The sequence below is a fragment of the Schistocerca piceifrons genome, chromosome 2, assembly GCF_021461385.2.
Source record: "Schistocerca piceifrons isolate TAMUIC-IGC-003096 chromosome 2, iqSchPice1.1, whole genome shotgun sequence".
NCBI classification, from domain to species: Eukaryota; Metazoa; Arthropoda; class Insecta; order Orthoptera; family Acrididae; genus Schistocerca; species Schistocerca piceifrons.
This window is the reverse complement of record NC_060139.1, coordinates 535108470-535133908: the sequence shown is the minus strand read 5'-3', so window position 1 is coordinate 535133908 and position 25439 is coordinate 535108470. Positions and strand designations below refer to the sequence as shown.

General features: G+C 43.8%; 1 protein-coding gene across 1 annotated transcript in view; it reads left to right on the top strand.

Annotated features, from left to right (window-relative positions):
* LOC124775554 (receptor-interacting serine/threonine-protein kinase 4-like) overlaps window positions 1–25439 on the top strand; it is a 168968-nt gene that overhangs the window by 30987 nt on the left and 112542 nt on the right. The window contains exon 3 of the mRNA XM_047250383.1: window positions 10031–10320. Within this exon, the coding sequence (XP_047106339.1) occupies window positions 10031–10320 (290 nt within the window). The remainder of the gene's footprint in view (window positions 1–10030; window positions 10321–25439) is intronic.

Below are 25439 nucleotides of genomic sequence, written 5' to 3'. Positions count from 1 at the left end.
TCCGCCGGTGAACAAGAGCGCACCCGGAAAAAGACACAAACTCCGCACGTACTAGATTGTTACTAACTCATGGTAATCAGCAGACTAAATACCTGCAGCTTGAACTCCGAGTGGAGCACTTAGCGACGAGTATGCCAGAGACAACGTGTTGTGCAGTTCCTTCAGTGGTCCTGGGAAGCACCACCCTTTCCTATCAGCTTTCTGTGGTTACAAACTAAACACCCAGTCAGTATATGCTCTGAAGAAAGCGCCGCACAGAAGCTGATATAGCTTACAGCTTTTGAAAGAGCTACATTAGATCAGTCCTGCCGGCAATGAATAACTTGTGACTGATGTTTGGTGTTCACGTAGTACGAAATGCGTTCCATCTCGTAAAATAAGATTGGAATCCATTAATTAACCTTCCCAAGAGAGTATAATTTGATGATGTTTAATCATTACATGAAAAACACGGTAGATCAATAGATCTGCAGGGTACTTGTAAAATCTTAGATATTTGCCGACTGTGATTTCTGCGCATACATGGTTTGTGCAGTAGGAAGAGAAGTCTGTTGTAATGTTTCTAACATTAGTTTTCTTAGCCAACGCGCATTTGTTAGGTGTGATGTTCACGAACCTCAGAAAGCAGCTACCAACCCTACTGTCTTACAGAAGGAAATAGCGATGTCGTCCCTTAAGACTCTGCAGTTCTGTTGGGATCCGGGCACGGTGGAGTGCAGAACTTCTTACATCACAACCGAAATTATAAAAGAGAATCTAATTTAATTCTGTCTCTTGCAGCTCATATCGCCTAGCTCACGTCACGTACGTTCTGCGGACGTGATCTCATCTCTGACGATTTAAAATGGTTCAAATGACTCTGAGCACTATGGGACTTAACATCTGAGGCCATCAGTCCCCTAGAACTTAGAACTACTTAAACCTAACTAACCTAAGGACATCACACACATCTATGCCCGAGGCAGGATTCGAACCTGCGACCGTAGTAGCCGCGCGGTTCCGGACTGAAGCGCCTAGAACCGCTCGACCACAACGGCCGGCTCTGACGATTCAGCTAAATAGCTTTCGTTAAATAACAAGTTTGTAGAGCCTTGCGTCCTACCCCTTGGTGCTTCAAAAAGAGCAGCTAGGGACAACCGTCGGTATTAAATCGGAATGGCTTCTAATTTAATGTGAACGTGTTCCGATGGGTGCTGATCCGAAGAGAGCACGCCAGGCTTTGTCCACCACATCCGAAGCCCTACACACGGATTCTTAATGAGGTAATTTTGTCGTCGGTTACCATTTTAATCTTTCCTCGTAATACCGACTTCACAGTATTTAGGTTAACTAGGATTCCCTTCTCCTTTTGAGTAATTGTTTACTGTTTTTGAGAATTTAAATTCCTCTGCATCTTACTAAATTAAACCCTGACTGTATTCTGTGACATGTATAATGGTTGAATTTTATTTTTAATTCCTAAATAGCCTGCGGTGTCTCAATTGGAGGGAGCAGTTAATCTGTGTTGTTCTGACCTTTGCGCTCTAGGAAGTGATAAACAAATTATACGGAGCCTAGACTACCTTTATATAAATTTCCCCACCGACTGACAATAATAATGCTAGGCCTTTCCTCCACCTTTCACTATTAAAATCAGTACAAAAAAGATCAGGCTAGATTTTCTTGATTAGCTACAGAAAGTTGTGATCTTTAAAGACCATAGCAAGACAACGGATTTGTGTAGCCACTGTCAGAGTTGTACAGAAATTATCATGAAACTTCAGTGGAGAACTTCACTATAGGGACGACTAGATGTAGTGCCCAGCGTTGCTCGGATGTTTAGTATCTGCCACACAAACTCATTGGCCCTGTGCTTTGTTGATGCTCATGGTGGGTGCAAGCTGGATAGGAAACTGCAATCGCTTTAAATCTACGGGCACATTTCAATCATTGGGTGTCAACGGAATGTGACCAATGAATTCACCTTCAACTGAATGAAAGAGTTATTAGTTGCGCCGTCTGTTGTTACATTTTGCGATAAGTATCTCGCTGCATTTTTGCGAGAATTCGTTTTCTATTGTAGCAGCTCAGTTTTCTGTTTCAGGTAGGGCTGGACAGCCACGTACTGAAGAGCATTAGTCCTCTACGCCTGCGTTTCTATGGTGTACATCACAAAAAGCGCTTGTGTCACGTCTACTAAAGGGTCAGTGTTTGTCAGGCAATCGGAAGACTCGCGTCGGCAATGATGTCCATACGTCTGGGTATGAAGACCCATTAATATCTGGGACATTGCACATACAAACTTTGATAGATTTAGGGCAGAGGGGAAAAATGTGCTTGAGAAAAGCCTTCGGCGACAGTCTGGGCGGTTGGTAGAGCTGTTGGCATAATTATGCTGCTATCAGCGATGTTTCATGCACTATTGTTAGTAGTTGGGAGGTTACTGTTGTTGCTCGGCACAGCCGTCTCCTCAGCCAACCACTGTGGGTTAGATTTTGTAACATGCCGAAGTCGTCATCGCAGAAGCCAGCCCATCTATATAAAATGAAACGTCCTGACTTATTTGCTGATTCGTCATCGCTCGGGATTTCCTCCGTCCTGGGAGTGGCTGTTCGTGTTGTCCTCATCATTCCATTATCATTCGGAAAAAGAGGCGAGATTGGACAGTGGAAAGATTGGAAATTTATACGGGCGCTGATAACTACGCAGTTGAGCGCCGCCACAAACGAAATGTCGTCGTCGTCGTCGTCGTCGTCGTCGTCGTCGTCTTCGCCGTTAAGAACAGAAACTTCCAATTAGGAGAGTGTTGATCTTATACTGTAGGCATCGTTTAAATAGATATTTTTTTGAAATTCCATCCCTAAGGCGCTGAGAGGTTTTCTGAAAATATATTGCTATTAAGGCAATTTTGAAGTAAAAACTACGAAAATTGGTATTTCGTTTCTCGGTCAAAAATTAATTCAACCCCTAAAGGAGTGAAGTAGTGGATGAAAGTTTTTTTAAAAAATAAATCATTGTTAAAGGACTATTAAAGCGAAGTTAAAGCTATGTCAGTGAAGAATGGTATTTGACTTCTCGTTTAGGAATGAAAAACACGTGTTTGAGTTGTTTGGGTAATTCAACTCCTTAACGGGTGAAACAGGGATGAACAGTTTAGTGTAAATACTTCACTATGAAATCAGAATCGCTTTTTGGTGAGAAGTACGTTCGGAAAACACCATGCTTTTATGGCCTTCATTAGTGTGGAAAGTTTAGAAGCTCTTGCGGCTCGTGAACTAAATTAAAGACAGCTACTTAAGTCACCGCGAGACGTCGGTTTTTTAAGAATTGCATAGAAAAACAGATGGATGTTTAATGTATTAACTTTCCAGCAGACCTAATACATGTTTATTAAATTATTTTTGTTGTGATTGCTACGTAAAAATTACTGATATAAAATAGGTAGCACTTTTTAATGCTATTAATGCACAGTAATATCAATCTGAGAAAAGAGAATTTAGTACCGTGTGTAAAACTGGCGCCGATAACTACGGAACCAGTTAAGCGATTTCTCTCTCTTTCAAATCGCTATATGAAATTTAATTTAATCAGTTGGAAGATTTTAACCATGCGAAAACTGGCAGTAATGTAAAGGGCCATTTATAGTGCGTGGATTTATACATGAGGAATTTCTTAGAAATACACAAATTCGAGTAAAGAAAAAAGCTGCATACAGTATACGCGAGTGGAGCAGCTGGCGCTAAGCTAGTTTGGTTATAAAATGAGGCGCTCATTGAAAAAGGGGTTTGTTTGTGTACGTGTGTTACCATCTTCCCTGTGGCAGCCACTCGTTCGGGTGTTTAAATGTAGCTGACAGAGGCAGGTGCAGGGTTTCACCAACCTAGTGTTCTGCGTCTTTTCTAAGTTTGAATTTGCCACAGGTGATCAGTTTGCCCTGCTAATGAGCGTCTTCGGCTTGTTACGCTTGTATCCATGGTTGTGACACTAATTTCCGAGGTTGAGGATGAAGACATTCTTCGAATGTCTCGAGTGCCTGAACAGTCGTGTGTTCGGTTTCTAGGATACTTCCAAGGATGCTCTCGAGATGAAATTCATCGCGCGTGTCCACAGTGCGCGTGTATCGTGGAAAACTGGTTGTTGTTGTTGTTGTTGTTGTGGTGGTGGTGGTGGTGGTGGTGGTGGTGGTGGTCTTCAGTCATGAGGCTGGTTTGATGCAGCTCTCCATGCTACTCTATCCTGTGCAAGCTTCATCTCCCAGTATCTACTGCAGGCTACATCCTTCTCAATCTGCTTAGTGTATTCATCTCTTGGTCTCCCTCTACGATTTTTACCCTCCACGCTGCCCTCCAGTACTAAATTGGTGATCCCTTGACGCCTCAGAACATGTCCTACCAACCGATCCCTTCTTCTAGTCAAGTTGTGCCACAAACTCCTCCCCAATTCTATTCAATACCTCCTCATTAGTTACGTGATCTACCCATCTAATCTTCAGCATTCTTCTGTAGCACCACATTTCAAAAGCTTCTATCCTCTTCTTGTCTAAACTACTTATCGTCCATGTTTCACTTCCATACAAATACTTCCAGAAACGACTTCCTGACACTTGAATCAATACTCGATGTTAACAAATTTCTCTTCTTCAAAAATGATATCCTTGCCATTGCCAGTCTACATTTTACATCGTCTCTACTTCGACTATCATCAGTTATTTTGCTCCCCAAATAGCAAAACTCCTTTACTACTTTGTCTCATTTCCTAATCTAATTCCCTCAACATCACCCGACTTAATTCGACTACATTCCATTATCCTCGTTTTGCTTTTGTCGATGTTCATCTTATAGCCTCCTTTCAAGACACTGTCCCTTCCGATCAACTGCTCTTCCAAGTACTTTGCTGTCTCTGACAGAATAACAATGTCATCGGCGAACCTCAAAGTTTTTTTTCTTCTCCATGGATTCTAATACCTACTCCGAACTTTTCTTTTGTTTCCTTTACTGCTTGCTCAATATACAGATTGAATAACATCGGGGAGAGGCTACAACCCTGTCTCACTCCCTTCCCAACCACTGCTTCCCTTTCATGCCCCCCCCCCCCCCCCCCACCCGACTCTTATAACTGCCATCTGCGTTCTGTACAAATTGTAAATAGCATTTCGCTCCCTGTATTTTACCTCTGCCACCTTCAGAATTTGAAAGAGAGTATTCCAGTCAACATTGTCAAAAGCTTTCTCTAAGTCTACAAATGCTAGAAACTTAGGTTTGCCTTTCCTTAACCTATCTTCTAAGATAGGTCGTAGGGTCAGCATTGCCTCATGTGTTCCAACACTTCTACGGAATCCAAACTGATCTTCCCCGAGGTAGGCTTCTACCAGTTTTTCCATTCGTCTGTAAAGAATTCGCATTAGTATTTTGCAGCCATGACTTACTAAACTGATAGTTCGGTAATGTTCTCATCTGTCAACACCTGCTTTCTTTGGAATTGGAATTATTATATTCTTCTTGAATTAGAGGGAATTTCGCCTGTGTCATGCATCTTGCTCACCAGATTGTAGAGTTTTGTCAGGACTGGCTCTCCCAAGGCTGTCAGTAGTTCTAATGGAATGTTGTCTACTCCCGGGGCCTTGTTTCGACTTAGGTCTTCCAGTGCTCTGTCAAACTCTTCACGCAGTATCGTATCTCCCATTTCATCTTCATCTACATTCTCTTCCATTTCTATAATATTGTCCTCAAGTACATCGCCCTTGCATGGACCCTCTATATACTCCTTCCATCTTTCTGCTTTCCCTTCTTTGGTTAGAACTGGGTTTCCATCTGAGCTCTTGATATTCGTACAAGTGGTTCTCTTTTCTCCAAAGGTCTCTTTAATTTTCCTGTAGGCAGTATCTATCTTACCCCTCGTCAGATAAGCCTCTACATCCATACATTTGTCCTCTAGCCATCCCTGCTTAGCCATTTTGCACTTCCTGTCGATCTCATTTTTGAGACGTTTGTATTCATTTTTGCCTGCTTCACTTAGTGCATTTTTGTATTTTCTCCTTTCATCAATTAAATTCAGTATCTCTTCTGTTACACAAGGATTTCTACTAGCCCTCGGTTTTTTACCTACTTGATCCTCTGCTGCCTTCACTATTTCATTCCTCAAAGCTACCCATTCTTCTTCTACTGTATTTCTTTCCCCCATTCCTGTCAATTGTTCCCTTATGCTCTCCCTGAAACTCTGTACAACCTCTGGTTCTTTCAGTTTATCCAGGTCACATCTCCTTAAATTCCCACCTTTGTGCAGTTTCTTCACTTTTACTCTACAGTTCATAAGCAATAGATTGTGGTCAGAGTCCGCATCTGCCCCTGGAAATGTCTTAAAATTTAAAACCTGATTCCTAAATCTCTGTCTTACCATTATACAGGGTGAGTCACCTAACATTATCGCTGGATATATTTCGTAAACCACATCAAATACTGACGAATCGATTCCACAGACCGAACGTGAGGAGAGGGGCTAGTGTAACTGGTTAATACAAACCATACAAAAATGCACGGAAGTATGTTTTTTAACACAAACCTGCGTTTTTTTAAATGGAATCCCGTTAGTTTTGTTAGCACATCTGAACATAGAAACAAATACGTAATCAGTGCCGTTTGTTGCATTGTAAAATGTTAATTGGTTGGTTGGTTGGTTGGTTGGTTGGTTGTTTGGGGAAGGAGACCAGACAGCGTGGTCATCGGTCTCATCGGATTAGGGAAGGATGGGGAAGGACGTCGGCCGTGCCCTTTCAGAGGAACCATCCCGGCATTTGCCTGGATCGATTTAGGGAAATCACGGAAAACCCAAATCAGGATGGCCGGACGTGGGATTGAACCGTCGTCCTCCCGAATGCGAGTCCAGTGTCGAACCACTGCGCCACCTCGCTCGGTTAAAATGTTAATTACATCCGGAGATATTGTAACCTAAATTTGACGCTTGAGTACCACTCCTCCGCTGTTCGATCGTGTGTATCGGAGAGCACCGAATTACGTAGGGATCCAAAGGGAACGGTGATCGACCTTAGGTACAGAAGAGACTGGAACAGCACATTACGTCCACATGCTAACACCTTTTTATTGGTCTTTTTCACTGACGCACATGTACATTACCCTGAGGGGTGAGGTATACGTACACACGTGGTTTCCGTTTTCAATTACGGAGTGGAATAGAGTGTGTCTCGACATGTCAGGCCAATAGATGTTCAATGTGATGGCCAGCATTTGCTGCACACAATTGAGATCTCTGGCGTAATGAATGTCGTACACGCCGCAGTACATCTGGTGTAATGTCACCGCAGGCTCCCACAATACGTTGTTTCGTATCCTCTGGGGTACACATTCTCCTGTAACGTACCCCACAGAAAGAAGTCCAGAGGTGTAAGATCAGGAGAACGGGCTGGCCAATTTATGCGTCCTCCACGTCCTATGAAACGCCCGTCGAACATCCTGTCAAGGGTCAGCTTAGTGTTAATTGCGGAATGTGCAGGTGCACCATCATGCTGATACCACATACGTCGACGCGTTTCCAGTGGGACATTTTCGAGCAACGTTGGCAGATCATTCTGTAGAAACGCGATGTATGTTCCAGCTGTGTGGACCCCTGCAATGAAGTGAGGACCAGTGAGCTGGACGCCAATGATTCCGCAGCATACATTTACAGTCCACGGTCGCTGTCGCTCTACCTGTCTGAACCAGCGAGGATTGTCCACGGACCAGTAATACATGTTCCGTAGATTCATTGCCCCGTGGTTTGTGAAACCCGCTTCATCGGTAAACAGATAGAACTGCAACGCATTCTCTGTTAATGCCCATTGACAGAATTGCACTCGCTGATTAAAATCATCAGCATGTAATTGCTGATGTAGCGACACATGAAACGGGTGAAAGCGGTGACGATGCAGTATGCGCATGACACTACTTTGACTCAGTCCACCGGCTCTCGCAATGTCCCGTGTGCTCATGTGTGGGTTCATGGCAACAGCAGCTAACACACCAACTGCACCCGCTTCTCCTGTGACGGGTCTGTTACGGACCCGTTTGCGTGCTACGACCATACCTGTTGCATACAGTTGGCGGTAGATGTTTTGCGATGTGCAGCACGTTGGATGCTCTCTGTCCGGGTACCGTTCTGCATACACCCTGCGGGCTTCAGCTGCATTTCGTCGACACTCGCCATAGATGAGTATCATCTTCGCCCTTTCAGAGTTCGAATACACCATGGTCACAGTTCCTACAACACTACACTATCACAGACGTCTGGTAACACGGTGTACTACAGTTGGTCTGCGTGCGGACACGAATGCAGAATAACAATAGCAGCAAGCGCTACATGCGGACACTGCGACAGCTAGACCAAACCACAACAGTGCACTACAGCCACACTCGTAAACACGGTCGTCATCGTAAACATGTCCCTGCAGATGCTGCTCGCCGACCGTGGCCCGTGTTTGTTACAACACGCAACTGAACGTCGGAGGTTTCAAGCGTCAACTTCAGGTTACAATGTCTCCAGATGTAATTAACATTTTACAATGCAACAAACGGCACTGATTACGTATTTGTTTATATGTTCAGATGTGCTAACAAAACTAACGGGGTTCCATTTAAAAAAACGTAGGTTTGTGTTAAACATACTTCCGTGCATTTTTGTATGGTTTGTATTAAACAATTACACTAGCTCCTCTCCTCACGTTCGGTCTGTGGAATCGGTTCGTCAGTATTTGATGTGGTTTACGAAATACGATATCCAGCGGTAACTTTAGGTGACTCACCCTGTATAATCTATCTGAAACCTGTCAGTATCTCCAGGCTTGTTCCGTGTGTACAGCATTCTTTCATGATTCTTGAACCAAGTGTTAGCTATGATTAAGTTGTGTTCTGTGCAAAATTCTACCTGGCGGCTTCCTCTTTCATTTCTTAGCCCCAATCCATATTCACCTACTACGTTTCCTTCTCTTTGTTTTCCTACTGTCGAATTGCAGTCACCCATGAGTATTAAATTTTCGTCTCCCTTAACTACCTGAATAATTTCTTTTATCTCATCACACATTTCATCAATGTCTTCATCATCTGCAGAGCTAGTTGGCATATAAACTTGTACTACTGTAGTAGGCGTGGGCTTCGTGTCTATCTTGGCCACAATAATGCGTTCACTATTCTTTTTGTAGTAGCTTACCCGCACTCCTATTTTTTATTCATTATTAAACCACTTCTACATTACCCCTATTTGATTTTGTATTTATAACCCTGTAATCACCTGACCAAAAGTCTTGTTCCTCTTGCCACCGAACTTCACTAATTCCCACTATATCTAAATTTAAACTATCCATTTCCCTTTTCAAATTTTCTAACCTACCAACCCGATTAAGGGATGTGACACTCCACGCTCCGATCCCTAGAACGCCAGTTTTCTTTCTCCTGATAACGACGTCGTCCTGAGTAGTCGCCGCCCGGAGATCCGAATGGGGGACTATTTTACCTCCGGAATATTTTACCCAAGAGGACGCTATCATCATTTTATCATACAGTAAAACTGCATGTCCTCGGGAAAAATTGCGGCTGTAGTTTCCCCTTGCTTTCAGCCGTTCGCAGTACCACAACAGCAAGGCCGTTTTGGTTAGTGTTACAGAGCCAGATCAGTCAATCATCCAGACTGTTGCCCCTGCAACTACTGAGAAGGCCACTGCCCCTCTTCAGGAACCACACGTTTGTCTGGCCTCTCAACAGATACCCCTCCGTTGTGGTTGCACCTCTGGTACGGCTGTCTGTGTCGTTGAGGCACGCAAGCCTCTCTACCAACGGCAAGGTCCATGGTTCATGGGGGGATGGAGAATTGATTACGATTCATAAAACCTTACTCTGAACGACCCGGAGGCAACGCAGATATGTCGGAGGTGCATATCCCGAGACTGCAGCATCACGGTGTGGTGGTGTGTAGGGTGTAGATGTAGAACGACCGATCGTAAAAAAACTGGCGTGAGCCAGCGCCTCCCGGCACAGAAGCAGGTGCCTCACACCCTCCTTCGCTGCAGATGCGTGGACGCGCTGCTGAGCCGCGGCGCGGACGCGGACGCGCTGACGGCGCCCGGCGGGTCTTCGGCGCTGCACCTGTCGGCGCAGGCGGGCCACGCGGAGTGCGCGCGGCTGCTGGCCAGGCACGGCGCGCTGCTCGACCGCCGCGACGCCGCCGGCTTCTCGGCGCTCTACACGGCGGCGCAGCGCGGACACCACCAGGTGGTCGAAGTGCTGCTGCGCCACGGCGCCCGCGCCTCGCTGCGCAACACCGGCGGCAACACCGCGCTGCACATCGCCGCGCAGGAAGGTACGTCCGCCACCTGCCACTGCACACACGTCCCCCTCTTAAAAGTCAGCTTACACTACGCCAGTGCTTCATCTACATCCATACTCCGCAATCCACCATACGGTGCGTGGAGGAGGGTGCCTCGTACCACAACTAGCATCTTCTCTCCCTGTTCCACTCCCAAACAGAACGAGGGAAAAGTGACTGCCTATATGCCTCTGTACGAGCCCTAATCCCTCTTATCTTATCTTTGTGGTCTTTCCGCGAAATATAAGATGGCGGCAGTAAAATTGTACTGCAGTCAGCCTCAAATGCAGGTTCTCTTAATTTCCTCAGTAGAGATTCACGAAAAGAACGCCTCCTTTCCTCCAGAGACTCCCACCCGAGTTCCTGAAGCATTTCCGTAACACTCGCGTGATGATCAAACCTACCAGTAACAAATCTAGCAACCCGCCTCTGAGTTGCTTCTATGTCCTCCCTCAGTCCGACCTGATAGGGATCCCAAACGCTCGAGCAGTACTCAAGAATAGGTCGTATTAGTGTTTTATAAGCGGTCTCCTTCACAGATGAGCCACATCTTCCCAAAATTCTACCAATGAACCGAAGACGACTATCCGCCTTCCCCACAACTGCTATTACATGCTTGTCCCACTTCATATCGCTCTGCAATGTTACGCCCTAATATTTAATCGACGTGACTGTCAAGCGCTACACTACTAATTGAGTATTCAAACGTTACGGGATTCTTTTTCCTATTCATCTGCATTAATTTACATTTTTCTATATTTAGAATTAGCTGCCATTCTTTACACCAATCACAAATCCTGTCCAAGTCATCTTGTATCCTCCTACAGTCAATCAACGACGACACCTTCCCGTACACCACAGCATCATCAGCAAACAGCCGCACATTGCTATCCACGCTATCCAAAAGATCGTTTATGTAGATAGAAAACAACAGCGGACCTACCACACTTCCCTGGGGCACTCCAGATGATACCCTCACCTCCGATGAACACTCACTCTACCCACCTGGGCGGAATTACTCCCTGATGGGTAAAACTAAATGATTCTATTCTGTTCGTAACAGAACTAAATTATTTTCTAAAGATCATTAATATTATCACAATTTTGTAACATTCCAATAATGTTCATATGAAGCGCCAAAGAAACCGGTACAAATGCTTATCGTGTAGGGCCCTCGCGAGCATGCAGAAGTGCTGCAACATGACGTGGCATTGACTCGACTAATGTCTGCAGTAGTGCTGGAGGAAATTGACACCATGAATCTTGCAGCGCTGTCCATAAATCCGTAAGAGCACCACTGGGTGGAGATATCTTCTGAACAGCACATTGCAAGGTATCCCAGATACGCTCAGTAATATTCTTGTCTGGGGAGTCTGGTGGCCAGCAGAAGTGTTCAAGCCCAGAAGCGTGTTCCTGGAGCCACTCTGTAGTAATTCAGGACGTGTGGGGTGTCACATTGTCCTGTTGCAAATGTCCAAGTCCGTCAGAATGCACAATGGACATGACTGGATGCAGGTCATCAGACAGGATGCTTACGTGCTTCTCACCTGTCAGAGTCGTATCGAGATGTATCAGGGGCCCCATATCACTCCAACTGCACACGAGACACACCATTAGAAAACATCGTTCCTGTGAAATACAAGTAACTCTTTATTCACATAAAGTGTTGAGTACTATTGACAAGGGATTTCAGATCGATTCCGTATTTCTGGATTTCCGGAAGGCTTTTGACGCTGTACCACGCTAGCGGCTCGTATTAAAATTGCAGGCTTGTGGAATATCTTCTCAGTTATGTGACTGGATTTTTGATTTCCTGTCAGAGGTCACAGTTCGTAGTAACAGACGGAAAGTCATCGAGTAAAACACAAGTGATTTCTGTCGTTCCCCATGGTAGTATTATAGGCCATCTGCTGTTCCTTATCAATATAAACGATTTGGGAGACAATCTGAACAGCCGTCTTCGGTTGTTTGCAGATGACGTTGTCGTTTATCTACTAATCAGAAGATCAAAACAAACTGCAAAACGATTCAGGAAAAATATCTGAATGGTGCGAAAAGTGCCAGTTGACCCTGTGAGGTCATCCAAATGAGTGCTAAAGGGAACTCGTGAAACTTCAATTATACGATAAATCAGTCTAAACTAAAAGCCGTAAATTGAACTAAATACCTAGGTATTACAATTACGAACAACTTAAATTGTAAGGAACACACAGAAAATGTTGTGGGGAAGGCTAACCAAAAACTGCGTTTTATTGGCAGGACACGTAGAAAATGTAACAGACCTACTAAGGAGACTGCCTACACTACGCTTGTCCGCCCTCTTTTAGAATACTGCTGCGGGGTGTGGGATCCTTACCAGATAGAACTGACGAAATACATCGAAAAAGTTCAAAGAAAGGCAGCACGTTTTGTATTATCGCGAAATATGGGAGAGAGTGTCACAGAAATGTTACAGGATTTGGGCTGAACATCATTAAAAGTAAGGAGTTTCTCGTTGCGACGGAAGCTTCTCACGAAATTCCGTTCACCAACTTTGTCCTCCGATACGAAAATATTTTGTTGACACCGACCTACATAGGGAGGAACGATCACCACGATAAAATAAAGGAATTCAGACCTCGTACGGAAAGATATAGGTGTTCATTCTTTCCGCGCGCTAAACGAGATTGGAATAATAGAGAATTGTGAATGTGGTTCGATGAACACCCTGGAAGGCACTTAAATGTGACTTGCAGAGTATCCATGTAGATGTAGATTACAGAGCCTCCACCATCTTGAACATAACCGGCTGACGTGCAGGTTCCATGGATTCTTGAGGTTGTCCACATACCCGTACACGTCCAACCGCTCGAGACAACTTGAAACGAGGCTCGTCCGACCAGGCAACGTGTTTCCATTCATCAGCAGTCCAATTTTGGTGTTGACAGGCCCAGACGAGGCGTACATCGTGCAGTCATCAAGGGTATACGAGTGGGCCTTCGGCTCCGAAAGCCATATCGATGATGTTTCGTTGAATGGTTCGCACGCTAACACTTCTTGCTGGCCCAGCATTGAAATCTGCAGCTTGCGGAATGGTTGCACTTCTGTCACGTTAAACGATTCTCTTTAGTCGTCTTTAGTTAGTAGCATAAATCTGGTGGTTAGTTTCCTCATATTGTCCACCCAATACACATATGTTCTTTAACCGTACATTGCTGATAAGTGAGACATATACAGGGTGACAATTATTGAGCTATAGGAAATAAAATCGTCATAACTCCTGAACGGTTTGCGTTGCGCCCTTCAAACAGTACGGTTGGCCGCGGGGCATTATGGTAATTAGTATGGTTTGTCGACAAAAGTTTTCTGGGTTTGGTACCGCGTTATAATGTAAAAACTACTGCTGCTATAGAAAAAAATACCAACGTTTCGGCCACGATTGCACCGGCCTTCTTCTGGGTCTAATGGTGCGTTCTAGCTATGCAGTGTCCTTTATATTTTTTGTTGTTAATGTTCACTGCGCATGCCATTACGTCATAATTTTGAAAGTAGATAGTTTCATTGGTCACTTAAGGAAGGAGGAGAGGCCATCGAGGGAACTCTATTGTAATAGGTTATTGCGGTGGAGGGAGAACGTGACCTCTGTTGTCCATTGGCTCTTGTGTTATGTACCATGATTGGTGGCCACCGTCGAATGAGAAGTTTGCTGCTGTTTACCTTGTGGTCTAGGGGTAGCGTCTTTGATTCATAATCAAAACGTCTTCGGTCCCGGGTTCGATCCCCACCACTGCCTAAATTTTGATACATAATCAGCATTGGCGGCCGAAGACTTCCGGCATAAGAAGTCAGCCTCATTCTGCCAACGGCCTTGTCAAAGAGGGCGGAGGAGCGGATAGAGGTTCAGGGCACTCTCTTGTCCTAGGGGTGGGAAATTGCCCCTAAAGGCGGAAGAATCAGCAATGATCAAGTACATGTGGATGCAGATGGCAATGGAAACCACTGCATTAAAGACACGTAACGTGTATCCACAGGACATGTGGCCTGTAATTGAAGAAGTGTCATGATGATCTCTCCATTGGCAAAAGATTCCGGAATAGTCCCCCATTCGGATCTCCGGGAGGGGACTGCCAAGGGGGAGGTTACCATGAGAAAAAAATTGAATAAACAACGAAAGGATAACGTTCTACGAGTCGGGGCGTGGAATGTCACAAGCTTGAACGTGGTAGGGAAACTAGAAAATCTGAAAAGGGAAATGCGAAGGCTCAATCTAGATATAGTAGGGGTCAGTGAAGTGGAAGGAAGACCAGGATTTCTGGTCAGATGAGTATCGGGTAATATTAACAGCAGCAGAAAATGGTATAACAGGTGTAGGATTCGTTATGAATAGGAAGGTAGGGCAGAGGGTGTGTTACTGTGAACAGTTCAGTGACCGGGTTGTTCTAATCAGAATCGACAGCAGACCAACACCGTCAACTATAGTTCAGGTATACATGCCGACGTCGCAAGCTGAAGATGAACAGACAGAGAAAGTGCATGAGGATATTGAAAGGGTAATGCAGTATGTAAAGGGGGACGAAAATCTAATAGTCATGGGCGACTGGAATGCAGTTGTAGGGGAAGCAGTAGAAGAAAAGGTTACAGGAGAATATGGGCTTGGGACAAGGAATGAAAGAGGAGAAAGACTAATTGAGTTCTGTAACAAGTTTCAGCTAGTAACAGCGAATACCCTGCTCAAGAATCACAAGAGGAGGAGGTATACTTGGAAAAGGCCGGGAGATACCGGAAGATTTCAATTAGATTACATCATGGTCAGACAGAGATTCCGAAATCAGATACTGGATTGTAAGGCGTACTCAGGAGCATATATAGACTCAGATTACAATACAGTAGTGATGAAGAGTAGGCTGAAGTTCAAGACATTAGTCAGGAAGAATCAATACGCAAAGAAGTGGGATACGGAAGTACTAAGGAATGACGAGATACGTTTGAAGTTCTCTAACGCTATAGATACAGCAATAAGGAATAGCGCAGTAGGCAGTACAGTTGAAGAGGAATGGACATCTCTAAAAAGGGCCATCACAGAAGTTGGGAAGGAAAACATAGGTACAAAGAAGGTAGCTGCGAAGAAACCATGGGTAACTGAAGAAATACTTCAGTTGATTGATGAAAGGAGGAAGTACAAAAATGTTCCGGGAAAATCAGGAACACAGAAATACAAGTCGCTGAGGAATGAAATAAATAGGAAGTGAAGGAAGCTAAGACGAAATGGCTGCAGGAAAAATGTGAAGACATCGAAAAAGATATGATTGTCGGAAAGACAGACTCAGCATACAGGAAAGTCAAAACAACCTTTAGTGACATTAAAAGCAACGGTGGTAACATTAAGAGTGAAACGGGAATTCCACTGTTAAATGCAGAGGAGAGAGCAGATAGGTGGAAAGAATACATTGAAAGCCTCTATGAGGGTGAAGATTTGTCTGATGTGATAGAAGAAGAAGAAACAGGAGTCGATTTAGAAGAGATAGGGGATCCAGTATTAGAATCGGAATTTAAAAGAGCTTTGGAGGACTTACGGTCAAATAAGGCAGAAGGGATAGATAACATTCCATCAGAATTTCTAAAATCATTGGGGGAAGTGGCAACAAAACGACTATTCACGTTGGTGTGTAGAATATATGAGTCTGGCGACATACCATCTGACTTTCGGAAAAGCATCATCCACACAATTCAGAAGACGGCAAGAGCTGCCAAGTGCGAGAATTATCGCACAATCAAAAATGGTTCAAATGGCTCTGAGCACTGTGGGACTTAACATCTATGGTCATCAGTCCCCTAGAACTTAGAACTACTTAAACCTAACTAACCTAAGGACGTCACAGAACACCCAGTCATCACGAGGCAGGGAAAATCCCTGACCCCGCCGGGAATCGAACCCGGGAACCCGGGCGTGGGAAGCGAGAACGCTACCGCACGACCACGAGCTGCGGACTCGCACAATCAGCTTAACAGCTCATGCATCGTAGCTGCTTACAAGAATAATATACAGAAGAATGGAAAAGAAAATTGAGAATGCGCCAGGTGACGATCAGTTTGGCTTCAGGAAAAGTAAAGGGACGAGAGAGGCAATTCTGGCGTTACGGCTAATAATGGAAGCAAGGCTAAAGAAAAATCAAGACACTTTCATAGGATTTGTCGACCTGGAAAAAGCGTTCGACAATATAAAATGGTGCAAGCTGTTCAAGATTCTGAAAAAAGTAGGGGTAAGCTATAGGGAGAGACGGGTCATATACAATATGTACAACAACCAAGAGGGAATAATAAGAGTGGACGATCAAGAACGAAGTGCTCGTATTAAGAAGGGTGTAAGACAAGGCTGTAGCCTTTCGCCCCTACTCTTCAATCTGTACATCGAGGAAGCAATGATGGAAATAGAAGAAAGGTTCAGGAGTGGAATTACAATACAAGGTGAAAGGATATCAATGATGCGATTCGCTGATGACATTGCTATCCTGAGTGAAAGTGAAGAAGAATTAAATGATCTGCTGAACGGAATGAACAGTCTAATGAGTACACAGTATGGTAAATCGGAGAAAGACGAAGGTAATGAGAAGTAGTAGAAATGAGAACAGCGAGAAACTTAACATCAGGATTGATGGTCACGACGTCAATGAAGTTAAGGAATTCTGCTACCTAGGTAGTAAAATAACCAATGACGGACGGAGCAAGGAGGACATCAAAAGCAGACTCGCAATGGCAAAAAAGGCATTTCTGGCCAAGAGAAGTCTACTAATATCAAATACCGGGCTTAATTTGAGGAAGAAATTTCTGAGGATGTACGTCTGGAGTACATCATTGTATGGTAGTGAAACATGGACTGTGGGAAAACCGGAACAGAAGAGAATCGAAGCATTTGAGATGTGGTGCTATAGACGAATTTTGAAAATTAGGTGGACTGATAAGGTAAGGAATGAGGAGGTTCTACGCAGAATCGGAGAGGAAAGGAATATGTGGAAAACACTGATAAGGAGAAGGGACAGGATGATAGGACATCTGCTAAGACATGAGGGAATGACTTCCATGGTACTAGAGGGAGCTGTAGAGGGCAAAAACTGTAGAGGAAGACAGAGATTGGAATACGTCAAGCAAATAATTGAGGACGTAGGTTGCAAGTGCTACTCTGAGATGAAGAGGTTAGCAGAGGAAAGGAATTCGTGGCGGGCCGCATCAAACCAGTCAGTAGACTGATGAACAAAAAAAAACCAACTGCTGGACGTCGGCCGCGCGGCGGCAGTTACTCGCCGCTAGTGCTCGTGCCTCGTGTTGACAGTGCGGTCTGTTGGGCTCTGATTGCTGGCAGCCAAGATGGGGCAAGCCTGAGTCCACCCTCCCTGTTCATGTTGTTAGGCTGTTTAAGTATTTCGATGGCCTCTCTTATTTTGCGTTTCGTCATAATTGGCTGCTTGGCCAACACACAGACTTCGTTGAATTTTATTTCTTTTCCGCAGTCATGGTGATGTTCTGCCACTGCGGATTTGTTGTGTTGCCCTAGACGAATATAACGCTCGTGCTGCCGAATGCGCGTTGCTATTGGCCTACCAGTCTCGCCGATGTATGCCTCTCCGCATTCGCATTCCACCTTGTAAACGCCTGCAGTGTGTAAAGCATCCACCTTGTCTTTGGTGGAGCCTAGAACGTCCTGGATCCTACGACCACTATAGAAAACATGCTGCACCCCAACGCGGCGAAGGTGTTTGCCTATTCGGTCAGTAACGTTTTTCACATAGGGTAAGCGCACTGCAGTTTGTCTGTTTCCTGCTTATATTTCTTGCTTATGTTCGTCGACAAGGCTGTGTTTATCGACTTATGGCTGTAGCCATTGGTTAGAAAAGTTGTGCGTAACCTTTTAAGCTCAGGTGCGATGTTTTGAGCATCACTTTGGCGCTGCGCACGGATTGCCAAAGAGCGGATGACAGAGTTCTTCTGCGCTGGGTGGTGGTAGGATTGGGTGTGCAGATACCTGTCAGTATATGTAGGCTTACGATATACTCTGTGCCCCAGTGTGCCCTCCGATCTCTTCGACGTCTAGAAATGGGATAGCACCATTCTTTTCTACTTCCAGCGTGAACTGTATCTTCCCGTTCATATTGTTCAAATATTCCTGGAATTTGTGTAGCTCCGTTTCACCATGAGGCCATATAGCGAACGTGTCGTCCACGTATCTAAACCAGCAACGTGGGCGTAAAGGAGCTGAACCGAGGGCCGTTGCTTCAAAGGCTTCCATGAATATGTCTGCTGCGAGCGGAGATAGGGGAGACCCCATTGCTACGCCGTCTGTCTGCTCGTAGTATTTTCCTTGCCATTTGAAGAACGTTGAGGTCAGGCACAACTCAACCAGGTCGCATATGTCCGGCGGGACATGCTCCTGAAGGATGTGGATAGTTTCATCTACTGGCACGTTCGTAAATAGTGATTTCACATCAAAGCTGACCATGATGTCCGTAGGTAAAATTTTCTCCCTTTAGGCTTTCTATAAAGTATGTCGAGTTCTTCACATAAGAGTCCGTCTTGCCAACTAGACGTCTTAGTTTGCATGCTAGGTACTTTGCCAAATTGTAATTAGGCGAATTGATCCCATTCACTATTGGCCTCAAAGGCCAACTTTCCTTGTGTCTCTCTGGAACACCGAAAATTCTGGGAGAGACCGGTACTCTGGGAATAAGACTCTTGGCTGTGTCAGCGTCAATTCTCGAGTCCTTAATCGCGGCCTGCGTCTTTCGAACTATCTTCGTCGCAGGGTCCGCCCTTAGTTCTTTGTAGATTCGATCATTTAATAATTCTTTCATCTTGTCTTCATACTGCAAGGTGTCTAAGATGACAGTAGCATTGCCTTTGTATGCTGTTAATATCACAATTTCATCGTTGTTCTTCAGTTCCCTGATAGCTGCTCTTTCCTCTCTGTTAAGGTTGTGTATCTGTGGCTTGGCACGTAGTAGAACTCGAACGGATTCCTGTCTAATTTTCTCAGCTTCTGTCGCAGATGTGTGCCGGAGTGCTGTTTCCACGGATTCGATAATTTCTTCCGTGGGAATCCGCTCAGGTGTGACGGCAAAGTTTAGTCGTTTAGCTAGTGCTTCTGTAGCTGCGTTGCTGATGGGATGAGAAGAAAGGTTCACCACTATTCGAGATGTATCCAGTCGAGGCGAAGTATTCCGTGTCGTCTTTGCTAGCTGCTCAAATTTCTTCTTCTGGCGAATGGCGGCGGTTTCACTGGTTGCATACGCTTGCAGGTGAGTGATTCTGTCGACGTTATTCCAGTCGGTAAGCAAAAATTTTATGTCGACTTGTAACCTCCCCCCTCACTTATCGACCTTAATGACAGTGAAAAATTAAACCGCGTGTACCTAATGGAAATTTGGGAATAGCAATCGTCACCGAAGTTAATCTATCGGTAAAGAGGGAGGAAAGGGTTACATCTAATTGAAAGGAAAAATGCAAATGAAACTGGTGGAAAGTAATTTTGAAAAGGGGTAAAGTTAATAAAGAAAGTAAATGTGCGGCCGTTACGTTAACAATTAACTAGCGGTAATTAGATATTTGAGATTTGGGGGAAATCACGGTCGCCAGTCCTAAGGAGAATTACTATAGTAACTGAAAAAGAAAGGTTATTACACATATAATTAACACTAGAAGCGTGGCAACTGAAGGTTGACACGTGTAGTGTGAAAACTGAAAGTTTGTCAGAAGTAATAAATTTCGCTACACTCTGACTTAATTTAGCAAAAGAATTAATAAAACCGGAAAATCGAAAGTTAATTTAGTGACTGAAGTTAATAGTGAGCTTTCTTTCTGAAGCACATCGAAATCCAGTAAAATACGGTTAGTCTTGGACTACCTCAACAATCATTTCAAAAGCAACTTGACTCTACGCAATTTAGAAACAAGAGATTTAACTTTGAACTTGAATTAAATGATTCTGAACTATTAACAATAGTAAAATTTAGTACGTACCAAGCTGAGCTGCAGTCACAGGTAAGCTAAAATATGCTAACAAAACTCGCACTCTAAATTTGTGCTCGTGTAACCTAAATATTGTAGCCAGCTACTGAACTTTGAAATTAAAGCAGTGAAATCTAATTATATTATTTTAATGCTGGCGTTTGAATTTCAACGACACTCGGGTTCATTTCGGAAAAGGAAGGGACCCTGCTTGGCAATGCAATTGGGACAATGAGCAACAAAGGTTCATGCTAAGTTGCTGTAATTTTGCGAGGCAAATGGAACAATTTGAAAAGCTGAGGTCTGCCATACAGTTCTGAAACTTTACGTGCTTTTAGTCTTCCTTGTTGGTTGATTGAAGGTTTGAAGCCGTCGATCGAGGAGGTGGCGACAGTCACTCATTGTCGGCCGTCGCTGTTGCAGAAGCTGGATGTTGGCGCGCCTTCTTCTCGACACGGTCACCAGGCGAAACGGGCTCTTGATGTGCGCCAGCTAATGCTTCCCGTCCGCGACACCATGTCAGAAACTCATCGCGAGTCGAGCGCAATTGCATGCTGCCAAACCCCGAAAGCGCGGCAACTCGCGGGAGCGTCACACAACACCTGCTCCACTCGCTACTCCCGCCAGACTCCCACTGTTCTGCCCGCGCTAGACGCGGCAGAGTTAACACTACCAAAGATCCTACACACTTTGGTTCGTCACACGACCTATCGACGTAATCGTTCGATAGCAGTTTTCCCTAGGCAAGACCCAGCGTAAAAATACAAATAATATTTACGAAACAAACCAATTATACATCGACATGAGTGCATAAATATATATATACAAACAGTAAAACAATTACAATATATAAAGAGACAGAAATGTCATATCTTGAGGTAACAAAACAAGGAAAAAAAATAATAGTACAATAGATGGAAATAGGAGTATATGCACTTCCGGCGTTACACGTGCCCCACATTGTCTGAGGATGTTCGTGTAACGTAAACAGACTCAGAAAATGTCCCAAAAAAGAAACAGCGGAAATGCATATGCTCAAAACATCAACAAAATTTAGCATTCGTCTAATTAATCATAAATCAATTTTTAGACCATAATAATTGAGTGGGGACACTCCTAATCTTATTCCACTCTGTCATCTTGCACAAAATAAAACAGGTTGACAACATATTAAAATTCATAGAAGATATAGAAAATGGTTTAGCTATTCCAAAATCATTAAAATTCGTAACACTATGAGAAATGGAATACTATTTGCAAAATTAATCAGAGTACATGGTCATAAAAACAGGTAGATCAAAATACGCAAGTTAATAATTAATTACATAGAATACACATTTTTACATAACCTTTTCATAATTAATATCTCGTCATGAGATTCCACTTAACGCTAAACAAGAAAATAATATTCAGTAGATCGAAAAAAACATAAATATTGACAGCAGAATTCTTTCACATCAGCTGTCCGGGAAGAAAAACTATTCCGCCTTTCGTACTCGCAAGTACAAAGAATGCCGACAGCGGCACAAGAGCCAACAGCGGCACAAGAGCCGACAGCGGCTCGCCTCGCCAGTATTGTTGCGCCCGCGTGTGCGGCACGCTTGATCTCACTCGCCCTTGTGACGGCGTTTCCAGAACGTCCGTTTCACTGAATTCTTTAGGAAAAACTCACTCCCGAGTAATCTCAAGGAGTCCTTTAATACTATCACAGTGGATAGCTCAACACTGTCCATCATCACACGCATGTACTAGCCTGAAACTTAAAACAGCGTCTAAGTACATCGGCAATGACTAATAAAACACACATTCATGAAATCTGACAGCTAGTTACAAAAGCATATTTACATTCTTTAATCTACTGTGACTCAGCTGAAAACTTAAACTAGCAGCTTGGATTTTTCAGTTGATTAGATCATGATTAAATTGATTAAAATTAAACTGATTAATCAAAATTAATTACTTATTAATTACAACGTCTTTAATGACCTTGGTCAGTCAAAAGCATGGCAATCTAGCAAATCGTTAAATCTTACACTCAATTTTACATACTGTATAAATTACCCATTGTGTGGTATTAATCGATCCTAGGTTGGTACAATTTCAAGTCTACAATATTCCGTAAGCATTTGTGTGAGGCATACCAATGACTTTATATGGTCCATTATAAACAAACTTAAATTTAGAGTTTTCATGGTCTATCTCGCTCGATTTCTCATGAGCTTTTACAAGTACTAAGTCTCCGATCGCAAACTTAGCAAAACGCGCTTTAGCGTCATGACGACGTATGCGAGCATCGGCTTTTAGCTTCATTACTTCTCGCAAACGATCTTTTTTCACACCAATACTAATGTTAATCCGTGGAGGGAATTTGATTACCTCTTCCACTAAACTTTTACTTCTGTCATCCAACAGGATTTCCTCTGGAGAAAATCCCGTCGATTCATGTCTCAAGGTGTTCATAATTCTCTCAAATACTGCTACATATTTGCCCCATGCCCTATTTTTGTGATGGCAATAGGTACGGCACAGTCGGCCTAGCTCGCGCATATACCTCTCAGCGGGATTCCCAGCCGGACAATAAGCTGAAATATGGATCACCTCGACCCCATTACTTTCCAAGCCTTCATTCCACAACTTAGAAGTAAATTGTGCCCCATTGTCTGATAGAATCGCCTTGGGCTTACCAATATGAACAAAATAATCGTTCACAAGCTTGCTATAGACTGCTTTGGCTGTAGCTTTCCTAATCGGGTATAGTTTGATGAACTCGGAAAAAGCTTCTAGCACTACTAAAATGTAAGCAAAGTTTCCTGATGACTTGGGCAAAGGTCCGTACAAGTCCACGCACAGTAACTCAAAGGTGTCGTTAGGCCTTATACTTTGCATAGGACCACGACTCGTACAGTTGGTAACCTTCACCTTCTGACATAAATCGCAAGTTTTCACTCTGTCAGTAACTCGTTTTAACATGTTGTTGAAATGCACTACTTCACTCAGCTTTTCCGTACATTTCTTTGGTCCACAGTGACCATACGCCAAATGGTAGTAGTCTATTATTTCCGTGACGTATTTGCTGGGCCAGCATACCCGCCAAATATTACTATCTTCACCCTTACGTATGTACAAGATATGATCGTATATCTTGTAATACTTCCTTAATTTCTCTCCTTCTGGACTCTTTTCATCATATCGGGTTTTCACCATATTTAAACAACCATCCTCGTTCTGATGACGACGTAGATTCTTACAAATGTTCATTATTAATTTACGTCCCTCAACTTCTTTAAAATAGTACAATTTGACCACTCCATCTGCCTCATCTTTCAATAGACCTTGATTAGACTCGGGCAACCGCGACAGCGCATCCGCTACGCAATTGTCGGTCCCTTTTACGTAACAGATGTCATAGTTAAATTGCTGTAAATACAGCGACCACCTAGTCAGTCTTTCGTGAAGTAGTTTACAATCCTTCAGATAAGTGAGCGCCTTATGGTCCGTATGAATAATCACCTTACGGTCCCATAGGTAACCCTTGAACTTCTTGAATCCCCACACGATAGCGAGACACTCTTTCTCAGAAATCGTGTAGTTTCGCTCACTTTTTGATAAAGTTCGACTCGCGAACGCTATCGTCCGGTGTTCCTTATCCTCTCCTTTACCAACTTCTTGGAACACTTCTACCCCCACCCCGTAATTCGACGAATCCGTTCCCAGATGGAAGGGTAGCGATAAATCAGGATGAAATAGTATGTTAGATCTTAACAACTCGTCTTTTAATCTCTCGAAAGCGGTCTGACACCCGTCAGTCCACACAAACGGAACATTTTTGCGCAAGAGGTTATTCAAATTTTCATCATTAAACACTTGTCCTTTTACAAATTTACGGTAAAATCCTGTGAGCCCTAGAAAACTTTTTAACTGTTTCCTAGACTTGGGTGGAGGACAATTCTTTATTGCCTCTAGTTTCTCTGGGTCTTTCGTAATACCAGCAGTGGTAATTACATGCCCTAAAAATTTCAGTTCCTGCTTCACAAATTCGCATTTCTTTAGCTTTAGAGTCATTCCGCCACGGCGCAATGCTCTAAAAACTTCATCTAACAGGTCACAATGGTCATGCCAAGTGGCATTGGCCAACAATAGGTCGTCAACATATACAGTTAATCTTGAACTCAAAGCCGGTCCTAGCACTTTATCTAGGGCCCTGATGAACACGGACACAGATATATTAAGTCCAAACGGCAGTACTCTATACTGATAACACCTGCCCGCAAACAAGAAGGCGGTGTATGGCCTAGATTCTTCTTCGAGTTCTATTTGCCAGTAACTAGCTGTCAGATCGAGGCTAGTCATGAACTTAACGTCATGAAAACGTTGCAAAATCTCCTCCATACTCTCTGGTCTGTCTGTTTCACGTTGAACGACCCTATTCAACGTGCGTGCGTCAATCACAATACGCACACTACCATCCCGTTTTGCTACAATGACCAAACCGTTATTGTATGGACTTGTACTTCTTTCAATCACTCCCCATTCGATCATCTTATCTATCTCCCGTTGCACTGCTTCCTTTTTGGACAGCGTTATAGCATACGGTCTCACGAAGAATGGTTCGTGCGGAATTACATGCAACTTGCATTTATATCCTTCCACAAGACCCGGTTTGTCTGAAAACACACTCTTATTCCTCATTATTACTTCATACAGGCCTCGTCTTTGTTCGTGTGTTACGTTTGACACACCGTCTACAATACTTTCCAATTCACTTTCTACACTATTGTCAATGCCGAGATTCCTCACATTACAGTAGTTCAAATTCATACCTACGTCAATACCATTCGGCCAGTTAACAATGTGTATAGGCTGGTATTGCCTATGCACACCGTCTCCTGCCTCGTCAAAACTAACTACTATTGTTTTATCTTGGGACGTACATGTCAACGTTTTGCTTTCGCAGTTAATCACTGCACGGTACTTTAACAGCCAATCTAACCCGATAATTACTTCCGTAGTTAAGTCTGGCACGACGACAAACTCTTGTTCTAATCGTGCCCCACATATCTCGAAGTTGACAAAAATCTGTTTTGTGACCGGTTTACTGGCCTTCCCAGTAGCACCGATAATGTTCACTCCTGTTACTG